General features: G+C 69.5%; 2 protein-coding genes across 2 annotated transcripts; one reads left to right on the top strand and one right to left on the bottom strand.

Moving 5' to 3' along the window:
- The first annotated feature begins 852 nt into the window (after positions 1-852).
- LOC142596014 (uncharacterized) lies at positions 853-11862 on the top strand. Its single transcript, XM_075724871.1, is given in 6 exon segments — positions 853-860; positions 3810-4269; positions 11253-11399; positions 11401-11586; positions 11588-11665; positions 11668-11862. Coding segments are annotated over 6 exon segments (1074 nt in total).
- Positions 11863-13636: 1774 nt separating this feature from the next.
- On the bottom strand, positions 13637-16389 carry PFDN5 (prefoldin subunit 5). The gene is given in 8 exon segments (XM_075724933.1): positions 13637-13726; positions 13814-13919; positions 14036-14056; positions 14058-14111; positions 14296-14326; positions 15041-15147; positions 16317-16331; positions 16333-16389. Coding segments are annotated over 8 exon segments (471 nt in total). The 3' UTR covers positions 13637-13646.
- Positions 16390-17688: the final 1299 nt, after the last annotated feature.

Here is a 17688-nt window from a genome sequence, read left to right as displayed (position 1 = left end):
GGTGACCCAGCACCCAGACATGGTGACACCCTGTGACACTGGGACTCACACCTCCGAACCTCTTCCCCCAGGGGGGCGGGGGGGCACCGAGCCACCTGTGCCATGGCACCAAACCCCCCGCAGTGCCCACTGGTGCCAGTTGACGCCGCCACCAGTTCAAACCAGTGGCTCCCAGTCCGGCTGACCCTCGCTTGGGGCGGGAAGGGTTAAAAGCATGGAGCTGAGCAGGGAGGTGGGTGGGCGCTGGGGGTCCCTCCTGCCCGGGGGGGGTCCCCCAATGAACCCCCCCATTCTGGCCTGTCCCCCCCCTCCAGCTGCCAGCGCCCGCGGGGCATTTTGGGGGGGGGCACGGGGGGGAGCCGCGGCCCTTATCCCCCCCAGCTGCCAACATCTGGGGCCAGGCGGGGCGGGGGGAGCAAAAGACCCCCTCGAGGGCCCCCCCAGCCCCAAACCCCCCCATGCCAGCGGGACCCCCAGAAGGGGCCCATCCCCCCACAAAGCCAGACACACAGGGGCAGGGGGGGGACACCCCCAAACCTCCCCAAGACACACCTGGGCGGGGGGGGGACACCCCATACTCCCCCCAAAACACACCGGGGCAGGGGGGGGGCACCCCAAACACCCCCAAGACACACCGGGGTGGTGGGGGGGAACACTCCAAAACCCCCCAAGACACACTGGGGGGGGGACACCCCAAACCGCCCCAAAACACACCAGGGCAGGGGGGGGACACCCCAGAACCCCCCCCCCCCGGGGCCTGTCCCGCTGCTGAGCCCAGGCCCGTGATGGCGGGGAGCCCCCGTCTCCTCCCGCGCCCCTTGGCCGTACCCTGCCGGGGGGGTCTGTGCCCCCATGGCGAGGTGGGGGGGGGACACCTGGGGCGGGTGGCAGGGGGCCGAAGCCCCCCGACCATAGAGCTGCGCCATCCGGCAGCCGGCGGGCGCCGAGAGCGGCCATGCGGGGAGGCCCTTCCGCTCACGGCCTCCCCGCTCCCGCTCCGGCCCACCCGCCGCTCCCCACCGCCGCCCCCCGGGCCCCCCCCGGGCCCCCCGGCCAGGCCGGCCGCAGCGGTGAGTCGTGGCCGGGGACCCCCCCCAAAATGGAGGGCGGACAGGCCCCCCCCATTCCCCCCCCCCCGCCCTTTCCCCCTTCCCCGGTGCCCCCCGAGATGGCGGCGATGCTCGGGGCAGAGTCGGGGGGAGCGTAGCCCCCCCACCCAGCTTGGGGGGGCCCCGCCATGAGAGGGAGCAGGGGGCATGGCGGGGGGGGGTGCTCTTGGGATGGGGAGGGGGATGCTTCAGCCCCCAACCCGTGGCCTTGGTGCCCCCCCCCCAGCATCAGGAGAGGAAACTGAGGCACAGAGGGGTTCAGGACCCCCCCTTGGGGGCGCAGCCGGGACCCCCCCTTGGGTGCCCCCGCATCACCCCATCTCTTTGCCTGCTCCTTCTCCCCCCCCCCCGGGCAGGGGTCCCCCCATCTGAGCGTGCTGGGACAGCGGCGATGGACACGGAGGGGGAGCCATCCCGCCCGGGACCCCCCGGGACCCCTGGGACACCGAGTTGCCGGAGGGCACCTCCGCAGGTGAGCCCCCCCCAAAGCGGCGCCCGGCTCAGCCAGGGTCTCCCCACGTGCGGTGTCCCCGCGGCGTCACAGGGAGCGGGGTGGTGAGTCCTTTTTGGGGGTCCCCCATGGACCTGCCCCAACCCAGCGATGTGGGGATCCCTCGACCCCACAGCATGGGGGTCCCCCAGTTCTGGGGGACCCTGATCCCGGAGGGTGTGGGTGTCCCATTCCCGTGGCACAGGGTACCCCGATCCCAGGGTATGGGGGTGTCCTAGGGGATCCAGGGATGTCCCATTCTCATGGCACAGAGTTACCCCAATCCCAAGATATGGGGGTGCTCCCATCCCACAGCGTGGGGATACCCCAGTCCTGGGGTGCAGGGATGTCCCCATTCCCATGGCATGGGGGTACCCCGATCCCAGGGTATGGGGGTGCCCTAAGCCCTCACAGAGAGTCCAGTCCTGGGGTGCAGGTGCCCTGGTCCAGTGGTGTGGGGGTACCCCAATCCCCAGGTACGGGGATGCCCCAACCCCACAGCATGGGGGGTACCCCGATCCCAGGGCATGGGGATGCTCCAGTCCCTCGGAGTGGGGATACCACGTTCCCCTGGTGTAGGGATACCCCGATCCCAGGGATGTCCTGGCCCCACAGAGTGGGAATGATCCAATCCCGGGGTGCAGGGGATGCCCCGATTGCACAGTGTGGGGGATGCCCCGATTTGGGGGGTTCGGGGATGTCCCATTTCTGTGGCACAGGTATGTTCCAATCCTGGGGTGCAGGTGTACCCCATTCCTGTGGCACTGAGATACCCCAATCCCGGGGTGCAGGGATGTCCTGATCCCACAATGTGGGAATGCCCTGATTTGGGGGCGCAGGGGTGTCCCAAATGGCATGGAGTGGGGATGCCCCAGTTGTGGGGTGCAGGGGTGGCCCATTGCTGTGACATAGGGACACTCCAATACTAGGGTGCAGGGATGTTCCGATCCCATGGCACGGGGAAAGCCACGATCCTGGAGTGCAGGGATGTTCTGATCCCATGGCACGGGGAAGCCACGATCCTGGAGTGCAGGGATGACCCGATCCCACGGCACGGGGAAGCCCCGATCCTGGGGGTGCAGGGATGTCCCGATCCCATGGCACAGGGAAGCCCCGATCCCGGGGGTGCAGGGATGTCCCGATCCCACGGCACGGGGAAGCCCTGATCCCGGGGTGCAGGCATGTCCTCATCCCACACATGGGGTTTCCTGGTACCCCAACTTCAGCCAAGGTTTGCAGAGGGAATTTGGGCTCGGGGTCCCCCTTGGTGCCATGCACCACGCCTGTCCCTGCCCGGGGACCACGCTGTCCCCATGCCCTGCCCCGTGCGTCACCCTCCTCCTGCACCCCGAGCCCGGCCGCTGGTCCCCAGGCTGGGATGGGGCGCGTCGGTGGGGGACAGAGCTGGGGCTGAGCCGGGAGCTAAACCCGGGCCTTGGGAGCAGGAGAGGGGTGTCACTGCTGTCCCCAAACCAGAGAGGTGACGGGGAAGGTGGAAAAGGGATGGAGGGGGGCAACGCGGGATGGGGAAGGGGCAGAGGGGGATGGGGAAGGGGCAGAGGGGACAATGGGGATGGATGGAGAAGGTGGCAAAGGGATGGAGGGGGGCAGCAGGGATGGGGAAGGGGCAGAGGGGACAATGGGGATGGGGAAGGGGCAGAGGTGACAGGGAAGGTGGAAAACGGATGGAGAGGGGCAGCGGGGATGGGGAAGGAGCAGAAGGGATGGGGGAAGGGGCAGAGGGGACAATGGGGATGGAGAAGGTGGAAAAGGGATGGAGAGGGCGCAGGGGGGGATGGGGAAGGGGCAGAGGGGACAATGGGGATGGAGAAGGTGGCAAAGGGATGGAGGGGGGCAGCAGGGTTGGGGAAGGGGCAGAGGGGACAGGCAAGGGGCAGAGGGGACAATGGGGTTGCATGGAGAAGGTGGAAAAGGGATGGAGAGGGGCGCAGGGGGGGATGGGGAAGGGGCAGAGGGGACGGGGAAGGCACAGAGGGGCCGCAGCCCCGGGCCCGTCCCCATGCCCTCGGTGCCCCCCGTCCCCCACACCACCCCCGCCGGTGCCCAGCTCTCCTCTCCCTGCAGCCCACCCCGTCCCGCCGGCCTCCGGCAGCGAGCCGCCCAGCCGCCCGGCGAGGCCGCGACGGAAAACACCGGTGCGTCGACCGGCCAAAACGCCGGGACGCCCGGGGGGCCTGGGACCGCTGAAGGAGCTGCTGGGGCTGCGGGGGGGGTCGCCTGCGCCCCACCATCTGCAGCGAGTGCGGGAAGGGTTTCAGCCGCAGCTCGGACCTGGCGCGTCACCAGATCACCCACACCGGGGAGAAGCCCTACACCTGCGGCGCTTGCGGCAAAGGCTTCAGCCAAAACTCCAACCTGGTCACCCACCAACGGATCCACACGGGCGAGAAGCCTACGCCTGCGGCGCTTGCGGCAAACGCTTCAGCGAGAGCTCGGGCCCTCATCCAGCACCAGCGGACCCACACCGGCGAGAAACCCTACAGCTGCGGCGAGTGCGGGAAGCGCTTCAGCGTCAGCTCCAACCTCATCCGCCACCGCCGCACCCACACCGACGAGAAGCCCTACATCTGCGGGGAGTGCGGGGACGGCTTTCGCCACAAGTCCCAGCTCCGTCGGGCATCAGAAGCTTCACGCCGTGTGACGGGGGACGCCGGGATGGGGATGCCGCGATGGGGATGCCGCGATGGGACGCCGGGATGGGGACGCTGCGATGGGGACGCCGGGATGGGGACACCGGGATGGGGACGCTGGGACGGGGACGCTGGGACGGGGGCGCGGGGCTGGGGATGACTTTTGGGGTGCATTCCCACCAAGGGGGGACCGGCATCACCCCAGCGAGGGCTGGGGACCGCGGCGACCGGGAATGGGGCTGGATGGCTCCCGCAGTGGAGCCGGGGTTCGGCGCCTGCGCCCCGAGCACCCTGAAAGCCAGCGAGGGTGGGAGCGTGGGGTGCAGGGTCGGGGGCGGCGCGGGTTTGCCGTCGAGATCAAATAAAAGGTCCCCGAGCAGCGGCGTTCGCTGAGTTTTGGGGGCAACCCTGCGGGCGTCACCCCCAGGGGACACAGCAGCGGCGATGGCGCGATCCCGGTGACGCCAACGCCGCCATGGAAAAGCTTTTCCCATCTTCCCGGTCGGGGCTGGAGCGGAGCCGGGCGCCGCAGCGCCAGGTGCCCTGCGGGGACGGCTCCCATGCCGGCTGCCGCCACGCGCCCGCACGCGCCACCCAACCTGCCCACGGCGGGGACGGGGACGGGGACCCTGCGCCCCCCACCCTCGCACCCCCAGGGCCCTCCCGGGGGCTGCGGGGGCTCCGTGGGGCGCTGGGGGGGGGGGACAGAAGGGGATGCTGAAGGCACCCCAAACCCCGGTGCCCGGGGCGGGTGCCGAGCTGGGCGCGATCCCGCTAACGAAGGCGCCGGCCTCGTTGCATAATTTCCAACCATTTTTTTTTTTCTTTTTTTTTTTTGCGCCAGCGGTGGGGAAACACGCGGGCTTGGAGCCGGAGCCGTTACACAAAGCGGGGGGGGGGGGCTAGGGGGGCTCCAGCGGCTCGTTTCCCCCCCCCCCCATCTTCCCCCCCCCCAAAACCAGCCTCGTGAAACCCCCCCAAATCCTCCTGCCCGGGGAACGTTTTCCAAGCGGAGTGGGGGAAAAAAAAAAAATTAAAAAAAAAAAAAACCTGAATCCACGATTCCCCGTCACTGGAGGGGCCAAGCAACCCCCCCCCATCCTCCCCACCGGCACCCATCGCTCGGCGGTGGGATTTGGGGGTGTTGTGGTTGGGGGGACCCCCCCCCCCTTTTTTTTTTTTTTCCCAAGGTTTCGACCCCATTTTTGCTCGCAGAGCGGAAAAAGCATCCGGCTGGCGGCGAGGCGGCAGCAGGGCCGGGGGAATGGGATGACGCTGGGACCTTCCTGTTCCCGGCCTCCCCCGAACGCCAGCCTCGCGCCCGGGGGCCAGCACCCACCCTCGCACCCCCAAATCCCTCAGCAGGGACCCCCCCCCCCAAAAGAAAGCCCCTTCGCCATCCCCTGCCAGACCCCATCGCGCCATCCCATCCTTCGGCCTCCTCGGAGAGGTGAGTTGGAGGCCGGCGGCGTTGGGTGGGGGGCTACGTGGGTGAGCCGCTGGCCGTGGGGTCGCCTTTGGGGAGGGGGGCAGGAGAGTGGGGACCCCCCCCCCAAAAAAAAAAAAAAAGGGCCCCCCCCCACGCCCCCATCTTGGGTTGGGGCTGGAGGGAGCCGTTGGCGGGGGGCTGGGAGCGGCGGTGGGGGGGGGGGGGGGGTCCTGGCTTTCCTTTGTGCCCCGCGGCCCCGACGCCGCGGCCGCCCCCCCGAAAATAAATGGGGTGGGGGGTGGGGGAAACTGAGGCAGGGAGAGGGGATGGGGTGGGAGGGCGAAGCGGGGGGCTGGGGGCTGCGTGGGGCTCGCGGCGCCCGGGCCCCCCCCCGGGGCGATGCTGCGAGCCCCCTTTCCACCCCCCAGATGGGGGGGCTCGGCTGGGCCCCCCCGGCCCCGTTTGCCCCCCAACACGGGGCGGTTCGTGGGGGGGAGCGGCTCCCGCCCCTCTTTCCTCATGCCCCCCCCAATTTGGGGGGGCCCCAGTTAAGGGTCAAAGGACACGCGGGGAGGCTGGGGGGGGGGGGGTCGCTGCGCCGTGCCTCAGTTTCCCCCGCAGGGGCGGGCGCTGGGCAGGAAATTCGGCTTTTTCAGCCCAATTGGACCCCAAAGGGCCACAGGGGCCCCCCAAAACCCCTTCAGCGGCACCCTGAGTGCTGGGGGGCTCGAGTGGGGGTGGGGGGGTCCCTGGAGAGGAGCCGGCACCCCCCGACACCCCGGGGGGGCTTTTGGGCTCTGTGTGCCCTGAGCGCTGGGGTGGGGGCCGGGCAGGGTGCGCGGGGGGGGGCACTGGGTGCTTTTGGGGTGCGCTGGGCAACCTGGGGGTACACTGGGCACCTTTGGGGGAGCACTGGGCAGCTTTGGGGTGTCCCCGGCCACCTGGGAGGGGCACTGGGCACTTTTGGGGTGCACTGGGCACCTTTGGGGTGTCTCAGGCAACCGGGGGGGACACTGGGCAGTTTTGGGGTGCACTGGGCAGCTTTGGGGGTGCGTTGAGCACTTTTGGGGTGTCCCAGACCACCTGGGGGGGCACTGGGCAGTTTTGGGGTGCACTGGGGCAGCTTTGGGGGTGCGTTGAAACACCTTTGGGGTGTCCCCAGACCACCTGGGGGGGCACTGGGCAGCTTTAGGGTGCATTGAGCACTTTTGGGGGTGCATTGAGCACCTTTGGGGTGTCTCAGCCAACCGGGGGGACACTGGGCAGCTTTGGGGTGCACTGGGCAGCTTTGGGGGTGCGTTGAGCACTTTTGGGGTGTCCCAGACCACCTGGGGGGGCACTGGGCAGTTTTGGGGTGCACTGGGCAGCTTTGGGGGTGCGTTGAACACCTTTGGGGTGTCCCAGACCACCTGGGGGGGCACTGGGCAGCTTTAGGGTGCATTGAGCACTTTTGGGGTGCATTGAGCACCTTTGGGGTGTCTCAGCCAACCGGGGGGGACACTGGGGTCAGCTTTGGGGTGCACTGGGCAGCTTTGGGGGTGCGTTGAGCACTTTTGGGGTGTCCCAGACCACCTGGGGGGGCACTGGGCAGTTTTGGGGTGCACTGGGCAGCTTTGGGGGTGCGTTGAACACCTTTGGGGTGTCCCAGACCACCTGGGGGGGCACTGGGCAGTTTTGGGGTGCACTGGGTGGCTTTGGGGGTGCACTGGGCAGTTTTGGGGTGCACTGGGCGGCTTTGGGGGTGCACTGGGCACCTTTGGGGGTACATTGAGCACTTTTAGGGGTGTCCCTGGCCACCGGGGGGGGGGGGCACTGGGCACCTTTGGGGTGCACCAGGCATTTGAGGGGGTGCTGGGCACCCTTGAGGTGCACCGCGCTCCATGGCAGGAGGTGCAGGTGGCTTTGGGGTGCACCAGGCACCCATGGGACACCCAGGGAGGGGGGGACCGGGCACCTTTGGGGTGCACTGCACATGCTGGGTGGGGGGGGTGCGGGCATTTTTGGGGTGCACCAGGCTTCCTGGAGAGGCGTGGGCATCTTTGGGAGCAGCGGGCACCTGCAGGGCACCCCAAGGGGGGAACTGTGGGAAGCTTTGGGGTGCACTGAGCATCTTTGGGGTGCTACAGGCACTGCTGGGGGACCCCGGGAGGGGTACAGGCACCTTAGGGGTGCAGCGGGCACCCAGGAGGGGATGCAGGCATTTTTGGGGTGCAGTGGGCACCCCAGGAGGGGGGTATGGGCACCTTAGGGGTGCAGCAGGCACCCCGGGGGGATGCAGGCATTTTTTGGGGTGCAGCGGGCACCCAGGAGGGGAGTACAGGCACCGGGGGGGTGCAGCAGGCACCCTGAGGGGGTGTGCAGGCATTTTTGGGGTGCAGCGGGCACCCCAGGAGGGGGTATGGGCACCGTAGGGGGTGCAGCGGGGCACCCCGGGGGGATGCAGGCATTTTTGGGGTGCAGTGGGCACCCCAGGAGGGGGTATGGGCACCGTAGGGGTGCAGCGGGCACCCCGGGGGGATGCAGGCATTTTTGGGGTGCAGCGGGCACCCCAGGAGGGGAGTACAGGCACCGGGGGGTGCAGCAGGCACCCTGAGGGGTGTGCAGGCATTTTTGGGGTGCAGTGGGCACCCCAGGAGGGGGTTACAGGCACCTTAGGGGTGCAGTGGGCACCCTAGTTGGTGTTCAGGCATTTTTGGGGTGCAGTGGGCACCCCAGGAGGGGGGTAATGACACCTTAGGGGTGCAGAAAGCACCCTGGGGGGCTGCAGGCATTTTTGGGGTGCAGGGGGGCACCCCAGGAGGGGGTGCAGGGGGCACCCTCGGGGGGGGTTGCAGACATTTTTGGGGTGCAGGGACACCCCAGGAGGGGCTGCAGGGGGCTCCCCGTGGGGTGCAGGCATTTTTGGGGTGCAGGGGGCACCCCGGGGGGGTGCAGGGGACTCCCCAAGGGGTGCAGGCATTTTTGAGGTGCAGGGGCACCCCAGGAGGGGCTGCAGGGGGGCACCCTGGGGGGGTGCAGGCATTTTTGGGGTGCAGGGGCCAACCCAGGAGGGGGTATGGGCACCCTGGGGAGTGTGCAGGCATTTTTGGGGTGCAGGGGCACCCCAGGAGGGGCTGCAGGGGGCACCCTGGGGGGGGGGTGGAGGCATTTTTGGGGTGCAGGGGCACCCGGGGGGGAGCAGGGGGGTACCCTGGGGGGGTGCAGGGGGCTCCCCGGGGGGTGCCGGCATTTTTTGGGGTGCAGGGGCACCCTGGGGGGGGTGCAGGCATTTTTGGGGTGCAGCGGGCCACCTCGGGGGGGATGCAGGGGGCTCCCCGGGGGGGGGTGCAGGGGGCACCCTGGGGGGGGTGCAGGCATTTTTGGGGTGCAGAGGCCCCCCCAGGAGGGGGCTGCAGGGGGCTCCCCGGGGGGTGCAGGCATTTTTGGGGGTGCAGGGCCCCCCCAGGAGGGGCTGCAGGGGGCTCCCCGGGGGGTGCAGGCATTTTTGGGGTGCAGGGCCCCCCCCCCAGGAGGGGCTGCAGGGGGCTCCCCGGGGGGTGCAGGCATTTTTGGGGTGCAGGGCCCCCCCCCCCCAGGAGGGGGCTGCAGGGGGCTCCCCGGGGGGTGCAGGCATTTTTGGGGTGCAGGGCCCCCCCAGGAGGGGCTGCAGGGGGCTCCCCGGGGGTGCCGGCTCTCCCGCGGCCCCGCTCCCCCCGCGGCGGGGCCGGCCCAGCGCAGCCGCCGCCCCCGGGGCCGGGCGGAAGCGGCGGAGGCGCCGCCGCGGCGGGGCCGGTGAGCGGGGGGGGGGGCGGGGGGGGGGCCGGGGCCGAGGCCGCCCCTCCCGGCCCCGGAGATGGCCGGGGGGGTCCCCGCGCCCCCCACATCCCCCCGAAGGGTCCCCCGTGCCCCCTCCCACACCACCGCGACCCCCCCACCGTGCGCGCCGGGAGGGTTCAGCTCCCCTCCCCCCCCCGGTGCTGCAGGACCCCCGGGTGGGTGGGTGGGGGGGGGGGCGCCCGGGGCGAGGGGGGGGGGGGGGCAGAGGCTGGGGGGTGTTTGCAGCCCCCCCACTCCGGGGGGGCGGGGCAGATGGGGGAGCAGATCCACGGGTGGGGAGGACACGAGTGCCCCCCCCCCCAGCTGCGGGGCTGTAACCACCCGTGTCCGTGTGCCCCCCCCCAGATCTCGGGGGGGCCACGCCAGGGCAGAGCCGTGGGGCTGAGGCCGGAGCAGCAGCGGGACCCCCCGACCCCCCCCCCGGAGCCCAGGTAACGTGGGGGGACGGAGGGGGGGCACACAGGGATTGGGGGGGGGGCATGGAGGGATTTGGGGGTGACGCAGAGGGATTTGGGGAAGCACGGGGGGATTTGGGGTGACGCAGAGGGATTGGGGGAAGCCCAGGGGGATTTGGGGTGGCACAAAGGGATCTGAGGCGGCACAGGGGGATTTTGGGGTGGCAGAGAGGGATTTGGGGTGGCACAAAGGGATTTCGGGTGGCACAAAGGATCTGAGGCGGCACAGGGGGATTTTGGGGGTGGCAGAGAGGGATTTGGGGGTGGCACAAAGGGATTTCGGGGTGGCACAAAGGGATCTGAGGCGGGCACAGGGGGATTTTGGGGTGGCAGAGAGGGATTTGGGGTGGCACAAAGGGATTTCGGGTGGCACAAAGGGATCTGAGGCGGCACAGGGGGATTTTGGGGTGGCAGAGAGGGATTTGGGTGGCACAAAGGGATTTCGGGTGGGCACAAAGGGATCTGGGGCGGCACAGAGGGATTTTGGGGGCAGCACAGAGAGATCTGGGTGGCACAAAGGGATCTGGTGTGGCACGAGGGGATTTGGGGCGGCACAGAGGGATTTTGGGGTGGCCCCCAGGGAAATGAGGCAGCATAAGGGGATTTGGGGTGGCATGAAGTGACCTGGGGGGCACAAAGGGCCCTGGCCCCCCCCCCCCCCCAGATCCCCACGTCTCCGAGCCCGGCCCCGGGCGTGCTGCGGTGCGGCCGGAGCACACAGGAACCGGCCGTGGCGCAACAGGAAACGGATGCACGATGACAACGCGCAGGAGGAATTCGGGATGGGTTTGGGGAGGTGGAGGGGGGGCGGGGGGAGCTCGGGCTGGGGGGGTCCCCGTGTCGGGTTGGGGGGGCTCAGGGCTCCCCGCTGCCCCGCAGGACACCGGGGTCCGCCGGCCGCCCCCATGGAGCAGGAGGAGCCCTGCGTGGTGGAGCTGCACGATTCGGACGAGGGGGACATGGTCCGGAGGGTCTACATCGGTGAGGAGGGGGCGAAGGCGGGCCGGGGAGGGGGGGCACCCATCCCTAGGAGAGGGGAGCACCCATGGCCGGGGGGTGCCAGCCCCCTCCCCAGCCTCTCCTTCCTCCCCCCGCAGCCGACGATGGCATCGTGAGCGACTGTGAAGACGAGGTGCTGCCGCACGAGATCATCCAGACCGTCATCCCCCACAGCCCCCTGGCCCCCAAAACCAAGAAACGAGGCGGGCAGCCCAGCTCCGGTGCCGCCACGTCGGCGGGGGGGTACGGCGAGGAGGAGGAGGGGCGAAGGCGTGGGGGGACGGCACCCGGGGCGGCCGCCAGCGCCCTTTTATCTGCAACGAGTGCGGGAAGAGCTTCAGCCACTGGTCGAAGCTGCTGCGGCACCAGCGGACTCACACCGGGGAGCGGCCCAGCACCTGCGGGGAGTGCGGCAAGAGCTTCAGCCAAAACTCGCACCTGGTTCAGCACCCGCCGGACGCACACCGGGGAGAAGCCGTATCGCTGCGGGGACTGCGGCAAGAGCTTCAGCTGGAGCTCCAACCTCATCCAACACCAGCGCATCCACACCGGGGAGAAGCCCTACACCTGCGGGCAGTGCGGCAAGAGCTTCACGCAGAGCAAGAACCTCATCAAGCACCAACGCACCCACTCGGGCGCCCCGGCCCCATCGCTGCGGGCAGTGCGGCCGCCGCGGCTTCGCCCAGAGCACCAACCTGCTGAAGCACCCAGCGGGTTCACGCCGCCCCGCGGGCAACCCTCGCCCTGCCCGGAGTGCGGGCAGAGCTGCCGCGACGGGGCCGAGCTGGAGCGTCACCGGGCGCAGGCTCACGGCCACGAGCCCTACATCTGCGTGGAGTGCGGGGAGAGCTTCGCCAAGAGTGCCACGCTCAACCGCCACAAGCGCGTCCACAAGCCCCTCTTCGTCCGCTGAGACCGGGGGGGATGCACGGACTGCGCTGCGGGCCTGGGGACGAGGCGACGCCGAGCCCAGGGACACACGGACAGCGCTGCGGGCATGGGGACGAGGCGACGCCGAGCCCAGGGACACACGGACAGCGCTGCGGGCAGGGGGGACGAGGCGACGCCGAGCCCAGGGACACACGGACAGCGCTGCGGGCAGGGGGACGAGGCGACGCCGAGCCCAGGGACACGACGGACAGCGCTGCGGGCAGGGGGACGAGGCGACGCCGAGCCCAGGGACACACGGACAGCGCTGCGGGCAGGGGGACGAGGCGACGCTGAGCCAGCAGACACAGACAGCGCTGCGGGCAGGGGGACGAGGCGACGCCGAGCCCAGGGACACACGGACAGCGCTGCGGGCAGGGGGACGAGGCGACGCCGAGCCCAGGGACACACGGACAGCGCTGCGGGCAGGGGGACGAGGCGACGCCGAGCCCAGGGACACACGGACAGCGCTGCGGGCAGGGGGACGAGGCGACGCCGAGCCCAGGGACACACGGACAGCGCTGCGGGCAGGGGGACGAGGGCGACGCCGAGCCCAGGGACACACGGACAGCGCTGCGGGGCAGGGGGACGAGGCGACGCCGAGCCCAGGGACACACGGACAGCGCTGCGGGCAGGGGGACGAGGCGACGCCGAGCCCAGGGACACACGGACAGCGCTGGCGGGCAGGGGGGGACGAGGCGACGCTGAGCCAGCAGACACACAGACAGCGCTGCGGGCAGGGGGACGAGGCGACGCCGAGCCCAGGGACACACGGACAGCGCTGCGGGCAGGGGGACGAGGCGACGCCGAGCCCAGGGACACACGGACAGCGCTGCGGGCAGGGGGACGAGGCGACGCCGAGCCCAGGGACACACGGACAGCGCTGCGGGCAGGGGGACGAGGCGACGCCGAGCCCCAGGGACACACGGACAGCGCTGCGGGCAGGGGGACGAGGCGACGCCGAGCCCAGGGACACACGGACAGCGCTGCGGGCAGGGGGACGAGGCGACGCCGAGCCCAGGGACACACGGACAGCGCTGCGGGCAGGGGGACGAGGCGACGCCGAGCCCAGGGACACACGGACAGCGCTGGGGACAGGGGGGATGAGGCGACGCTGAGCCAGCAGACACACGGACAGCGCTGGGACAGTGCTGTGGGCAGGGGGACGAGGCGATGGGGAGCCGGGGACACACGGACAGCGCTGGGGACAGGGGGCCGAGGCGACACCCCACCAGCCACCACTGGGACGCAGCTGGTCCTCGCTGACCCCCCCGTGGGGGTCGGACCCTAGAGCTGTACATAGGGGGGGCAGCGGGGGGAAGGCGGGGGGCAGTAGAATAAAGTTCTTCTGTTCGGGGGAACGTGGGTTATTTTGTCTCGGGGGGCGTAAAAAAGCCCCACGGGGGTGTTGCGGGGACCCAGCCGAGTCCTCGCAAAGTTGGAGACGGAGGAGCAGCAGGATTCCCAGGAGCAGCGGGATTCCCGGGATAGGATTCCCCCAAGGGCGCGGCCGCAGAGCCTGTCCCCGTCCCCCACGAGCACCCCGCTTCCAGAAGTCTCTCATTTATTCAGCGCTGCGGCAGCGAGGCGCTGCCTAAAAAAAAAAAAAAAAAAAGGGGGGGGGGGGGCTGGTGCTGCGGGCACCGTGGCGGGGAAAGAGCCGCCGGAAAACCGGGATGGGGCGAGCTGGGATGGGGGGTGCCGGCCTCCCTCCGGCCTCCGCTCCCGGCCCAGCGGCGATAGCAGGAGGGCGGCCCACGAGGCCGAAGGCTACGCCTTGGCAGTCGCACCCTGCGCGGCTCCCAGCGCCGTGAGCTGCTGGATCTTCTGGCTCATCATTTCCACCACGGCTGCAGGGAGAGAAGGGGCTGGGGGTGAGGGGCGGGGGGGCGGCTGGGGGGGCCCCCCCAAAAGCCGGGAGGGAGCCGGGTGCTTACCCTGCTTCATGGCGTGTTTCTCCTGCAGCGCTGGCTGGATCTTCTCCATCTGCTTGGTCAGGAAATCGATTTTCCGCTTGAAAAAGTCACGGGCGTCGTCTGCCGTCTGAGAGGAGGGAGGGAAGGGGGGGTTAGGGGGTCCCCCAGGGCACAAACATGGGGAGCACTGCCCCAGGGGAGGCAGCCAGCTGCCCCCCCCGAAACGCGCCAGCGTACCCTCACCTTCTCCACGTAGTAGCCGGTTTCCGACATCGATCAGGACGCGCTCGACGTCCGAGAGCTTCCCGGGGACATACATCTGGGAGGGGGGCGTCAGGGAAAGCGGCGAAGCGGGAGGGTTACGCGGCTCCGGGAGGAAAGCCGGGCACGGAGCCCGGGTACTGGCACCACCGCGTGATGCCGGCAGGGCCGGTTTGGCACAAACGGCCCCGAGGGGAAGGAAATTCGGGGGCGGGGGCGCGGTGGGGAGCAGGAAAGGATACGGAGCTGGTGAGCGGCACCAGCAGTCCTTCCCTGTGGAAAAAAGCAAGCGGGGGGCGGGTGAGGGGAGCCCACGGGGCCGCAGCTCAGCACCTGGGCAGGGTGCTGTGACACCCGGGCCCCTCCAGCAGCACCCTGGGCCCACCCATCCCCGCTGGGCAGGAGGTGCCAGAGCTTGGGCTGCAAGAGCCGATACGGGGGCTCTGGGTGGTTTGCTCAGAGCAGGCTGGGTACGTCTCGCCCCTGGGGAGGAAGGGGCGATTTTCGGGAAGAATCATGGAATCGCTGAGGTTGGAAAAGATCTTTAAGGTCTCCCAGCCCAACCATTAACCTGACACTGCCAAGGCCACCACTAAACCAGCGAAGGGGAGAGGAATAATTCCATGTTTCCTGGCTTGCTGGCTGGATTATTTTTAATGAAAGTAAAACTGGGAATCATTAAGATTGGAAAGTATCTCCAAGATCATCAGCCCAACCATCACCCCAACACCCCCATGCCCACTAAACCATGGCCCCCAGTGCCACCTCTGCCCATTTTTGAACCCCTCCAGGGATGGGGACTCCCCACCTCTCTGGGCAGCCTGGTCCAGTGCCTGACCACCCTTCCATGAAGAAATTTTTCCTGATACCCAATCTAAAGGGGCAATTTTGGGGAGCAGCCAGGGCCAGCAAGGCCAGGGAGGAGGGCGCCGGCCTCGGGGGGCTTGGCCCGACCCCCCTGGGCCCGGCCAGGCGGGGGGATGGCACTCGCCTTCGTTGCTCTTGGTGAGCACGTTGAGACAGTCCTTGGCTTCCACGTACTTGGTCTGCACCACCTTGAGCTGGGTGATGGAGGACGAGAGGAACTCCACCTCCTGCGGAGAGCGCGGCCCCGTCACCCGGGGCAGGCGGGGGAGGGCACCCAGGGACGCCAGGGCAGGGTCCCCAGGGACACTGAGGGGGGGGGGGGGGGGCAGGGACACCGGGGCGAGGGGGGGTCTCCAGGGACACCGGGGCAGGCAGGGGGGCTCCCCAGGGACACTGGGGCGGGGGGGGGGGGGTCTCCAGGGCAGGGAGGGTCCCCAGGGACGCAGCCCCCGCACCCCGGGGTGTCCCCAGCCAGCAGCACGCAGGGTGACGCGGGGCTGGGCACCTCGCCCGCTCGGCTCCAGCCTTGTCACCCTCCCACCTCGGCCACCCAGACCCTCCCCGGCGCTCCCCAGGGCCCAGTCTGGGCTAGTACACACCCCCCCACAGCCCAGTCTGGCCCAGTACACACCCCCCCCCAGCCCAGTCTGGCCCAGTAACACACCCCCCACAGCCCAGTCTGGCCCAGTGCACACCCCCCAGCCCAGTCTGGGCCAGTGCACCCCCCCACAGCCCAGTCTGGCCCAGTGCACCCCCCCCACAGCCCAGTCTGGCCCAGTACACACCCCCCGCAGCCCAGTCTGGCCCAGTGCACCCCCCCACAGCCCAGTCTGGCCCAGTGCACCCCCCCACAGCCCAGTCTGGGCCAGTACACCCTACCCAGCCCAGTCTGGGCCAGTACACACCCCCACAGCCCAGTCTGGGCCAGTACACCCCACCAAGCCCAGTCTGGGCTAGTACACACCCCCCCACAGCCCAGTCTGGCCCAGTACACACCCCCCCCCCAGCCCAGTCTGGCCCAGTACACACCCCCCACAGCCCAGTCTGGCCCAGTGCAACACCCCCCAGCCCAGTCTGGGCCAGTGCACCCCCCCACAGCCCAGTCTGGCCCAGTGCACCCCCCCCACAGCCCAGTCTGGCCCAGTACACACCCCCCGCAGCCCAGTCTGGCCCAGTGCACCCCCCCACAGCCCAGTCTGGCCCAGTACACACCCCCCGCAGCCCAGTCTGGCCCAGTGCACCCCCCCCCCAGCCCAGTCTGGCCCAGTACACACCCCCCCCACAGCCCAGTCTGGCCCAGTGCACCCCCCCACAGCCCAGTCTGGCCCAGTGCACCCTCCCAGGCCCCCCCAGCCCAGCCCAGCCCGGCCCCCTGCGCCCCCCCGCCCGGCCCCACCTGCTCCAGCTGCCCCCTTGAGCAGCTCCAGCTGCGGCAGCGGGAGCTCCCCCATGCTCACGGCCTGCGCCATCTTGGGCCGCGCGCCACCGCCCCGCCCCAGCGCGCCCCCTGCCGGCCGGCGGACCGCAGTGCTCCGGCAGAGCCGGGGGGGGGGGGCAGCGGCCCCCGAAATGCGCGGGAGCGTGGAATCAGGGAATCAGGGAATCAGGGAATCAGGGAATCACGGAAGCGTTGGGGTTGGCCAAGCCCTTCAAGACCACCCAGCCCAACCATGAGCCCAACGCTGCCAGGGCCACCACTGAGCCAGTTCAGGGCAGAGCAGCAATTCCATCTTTCCTGGCTTGGGGGCTGGATCATTTATATTGAAAGTGAAACCAGGAATCACTGAGGTTGGGAAGGATCTCTAAGATCATCGGCCCAACCATCACCCAACACCCCCCATGCCCACTAAACCATGGCCCCCAGTGCCACCTCTGCCCGTTTTTGAACCCCTCCAGGGATGGGGACTCCCCCACCTCTCTGGGCAGCCTGGTCCAGTGCTTGACCACCCTTTCCATGAAGGAATTTCTCCCAATATCCAACCTAAACCTCCCCGGCGCAGCTTGAGCCCATCTCCTCTCGTCCCATCGCTGTTCCTTGGGAGCAGAGCCCGACCCCCCCTCCCTGCCCCCTCCTGCCAGGAGCTGCAGAGAGCGATCAGGTCTCCCCTCAGCCTCCTCTCTCCAGGCTGAACACCCCCAGTTCCCCCAGCCGCTCCCCACCAGCCCTGTGCTCCAGACCCTTCCCCAGCTCCGCTGCCCTTCCCTGGACACGCTCCAGCACCCCAATGTCCTCCTTGTGCTGAGGGGCCCAAAACTGGGCACAGCATTCCAGGGGCGGCCCCACCAGTGCCGAGCACGGGGCACGATCCCTGCCCTGCTCCCGCTGGCCACACTGCCCCTGACACAAGCCAGGATGCTCTTGGCCGCCTTGGCCACCTGGGCACACTGCTGGCTCACGTTCAGCCGCTGTCGGCCAACACCCCCAGCTCCTTTTCGGCCGGGCAGCTCCCAGCCGCTCTTCCCCAGCCTGCAGCGCGGCACGGGGCTGTTGTGAGCCAAGCGCAGGCCCCCGCGCTTGCCCTTGTTGAACCTCATCCAGTTGCCCTCGGCCCATGGGTCCAGCCTGTCCCGGTCCCTCTGCAGGGCCACCCCACCCTCCAGCAGATCGACACTCCCACCCAGCTTGGTGTCATCTGCAAACTTACTGAGGGCGCACTCAATCCCCTCATCCAGATCATTGATAAAGATATTAAGCAAGGCTGGCCCCAAAACAGAGCCCCGGGGAACACCGCTCGTGACCGGAGGGGTGCAGCGCTCTGGCAGGGCCC

This window comes from Pelecanus crispus, chromosome 26, assembly GCF_030463565.1.
Source record: "Pelecanus crispus isolate bPelCri1 chromosome 26, bPelCri1.pri, whole genome shotgun sequence".
In the NCBI taxonomy this organism is placed as follows: domain Eukaryota; kingdom Metazoa; phylum Chordata; class Aves; order Pelecaniformes; family Pelecanidae; genus Pelecanus; species Pelecanus crispus.
Note: the sequence above shows the minus strand (reverse complement) of the source record. Positions and strands in the feature narration are given on the sequence as shown.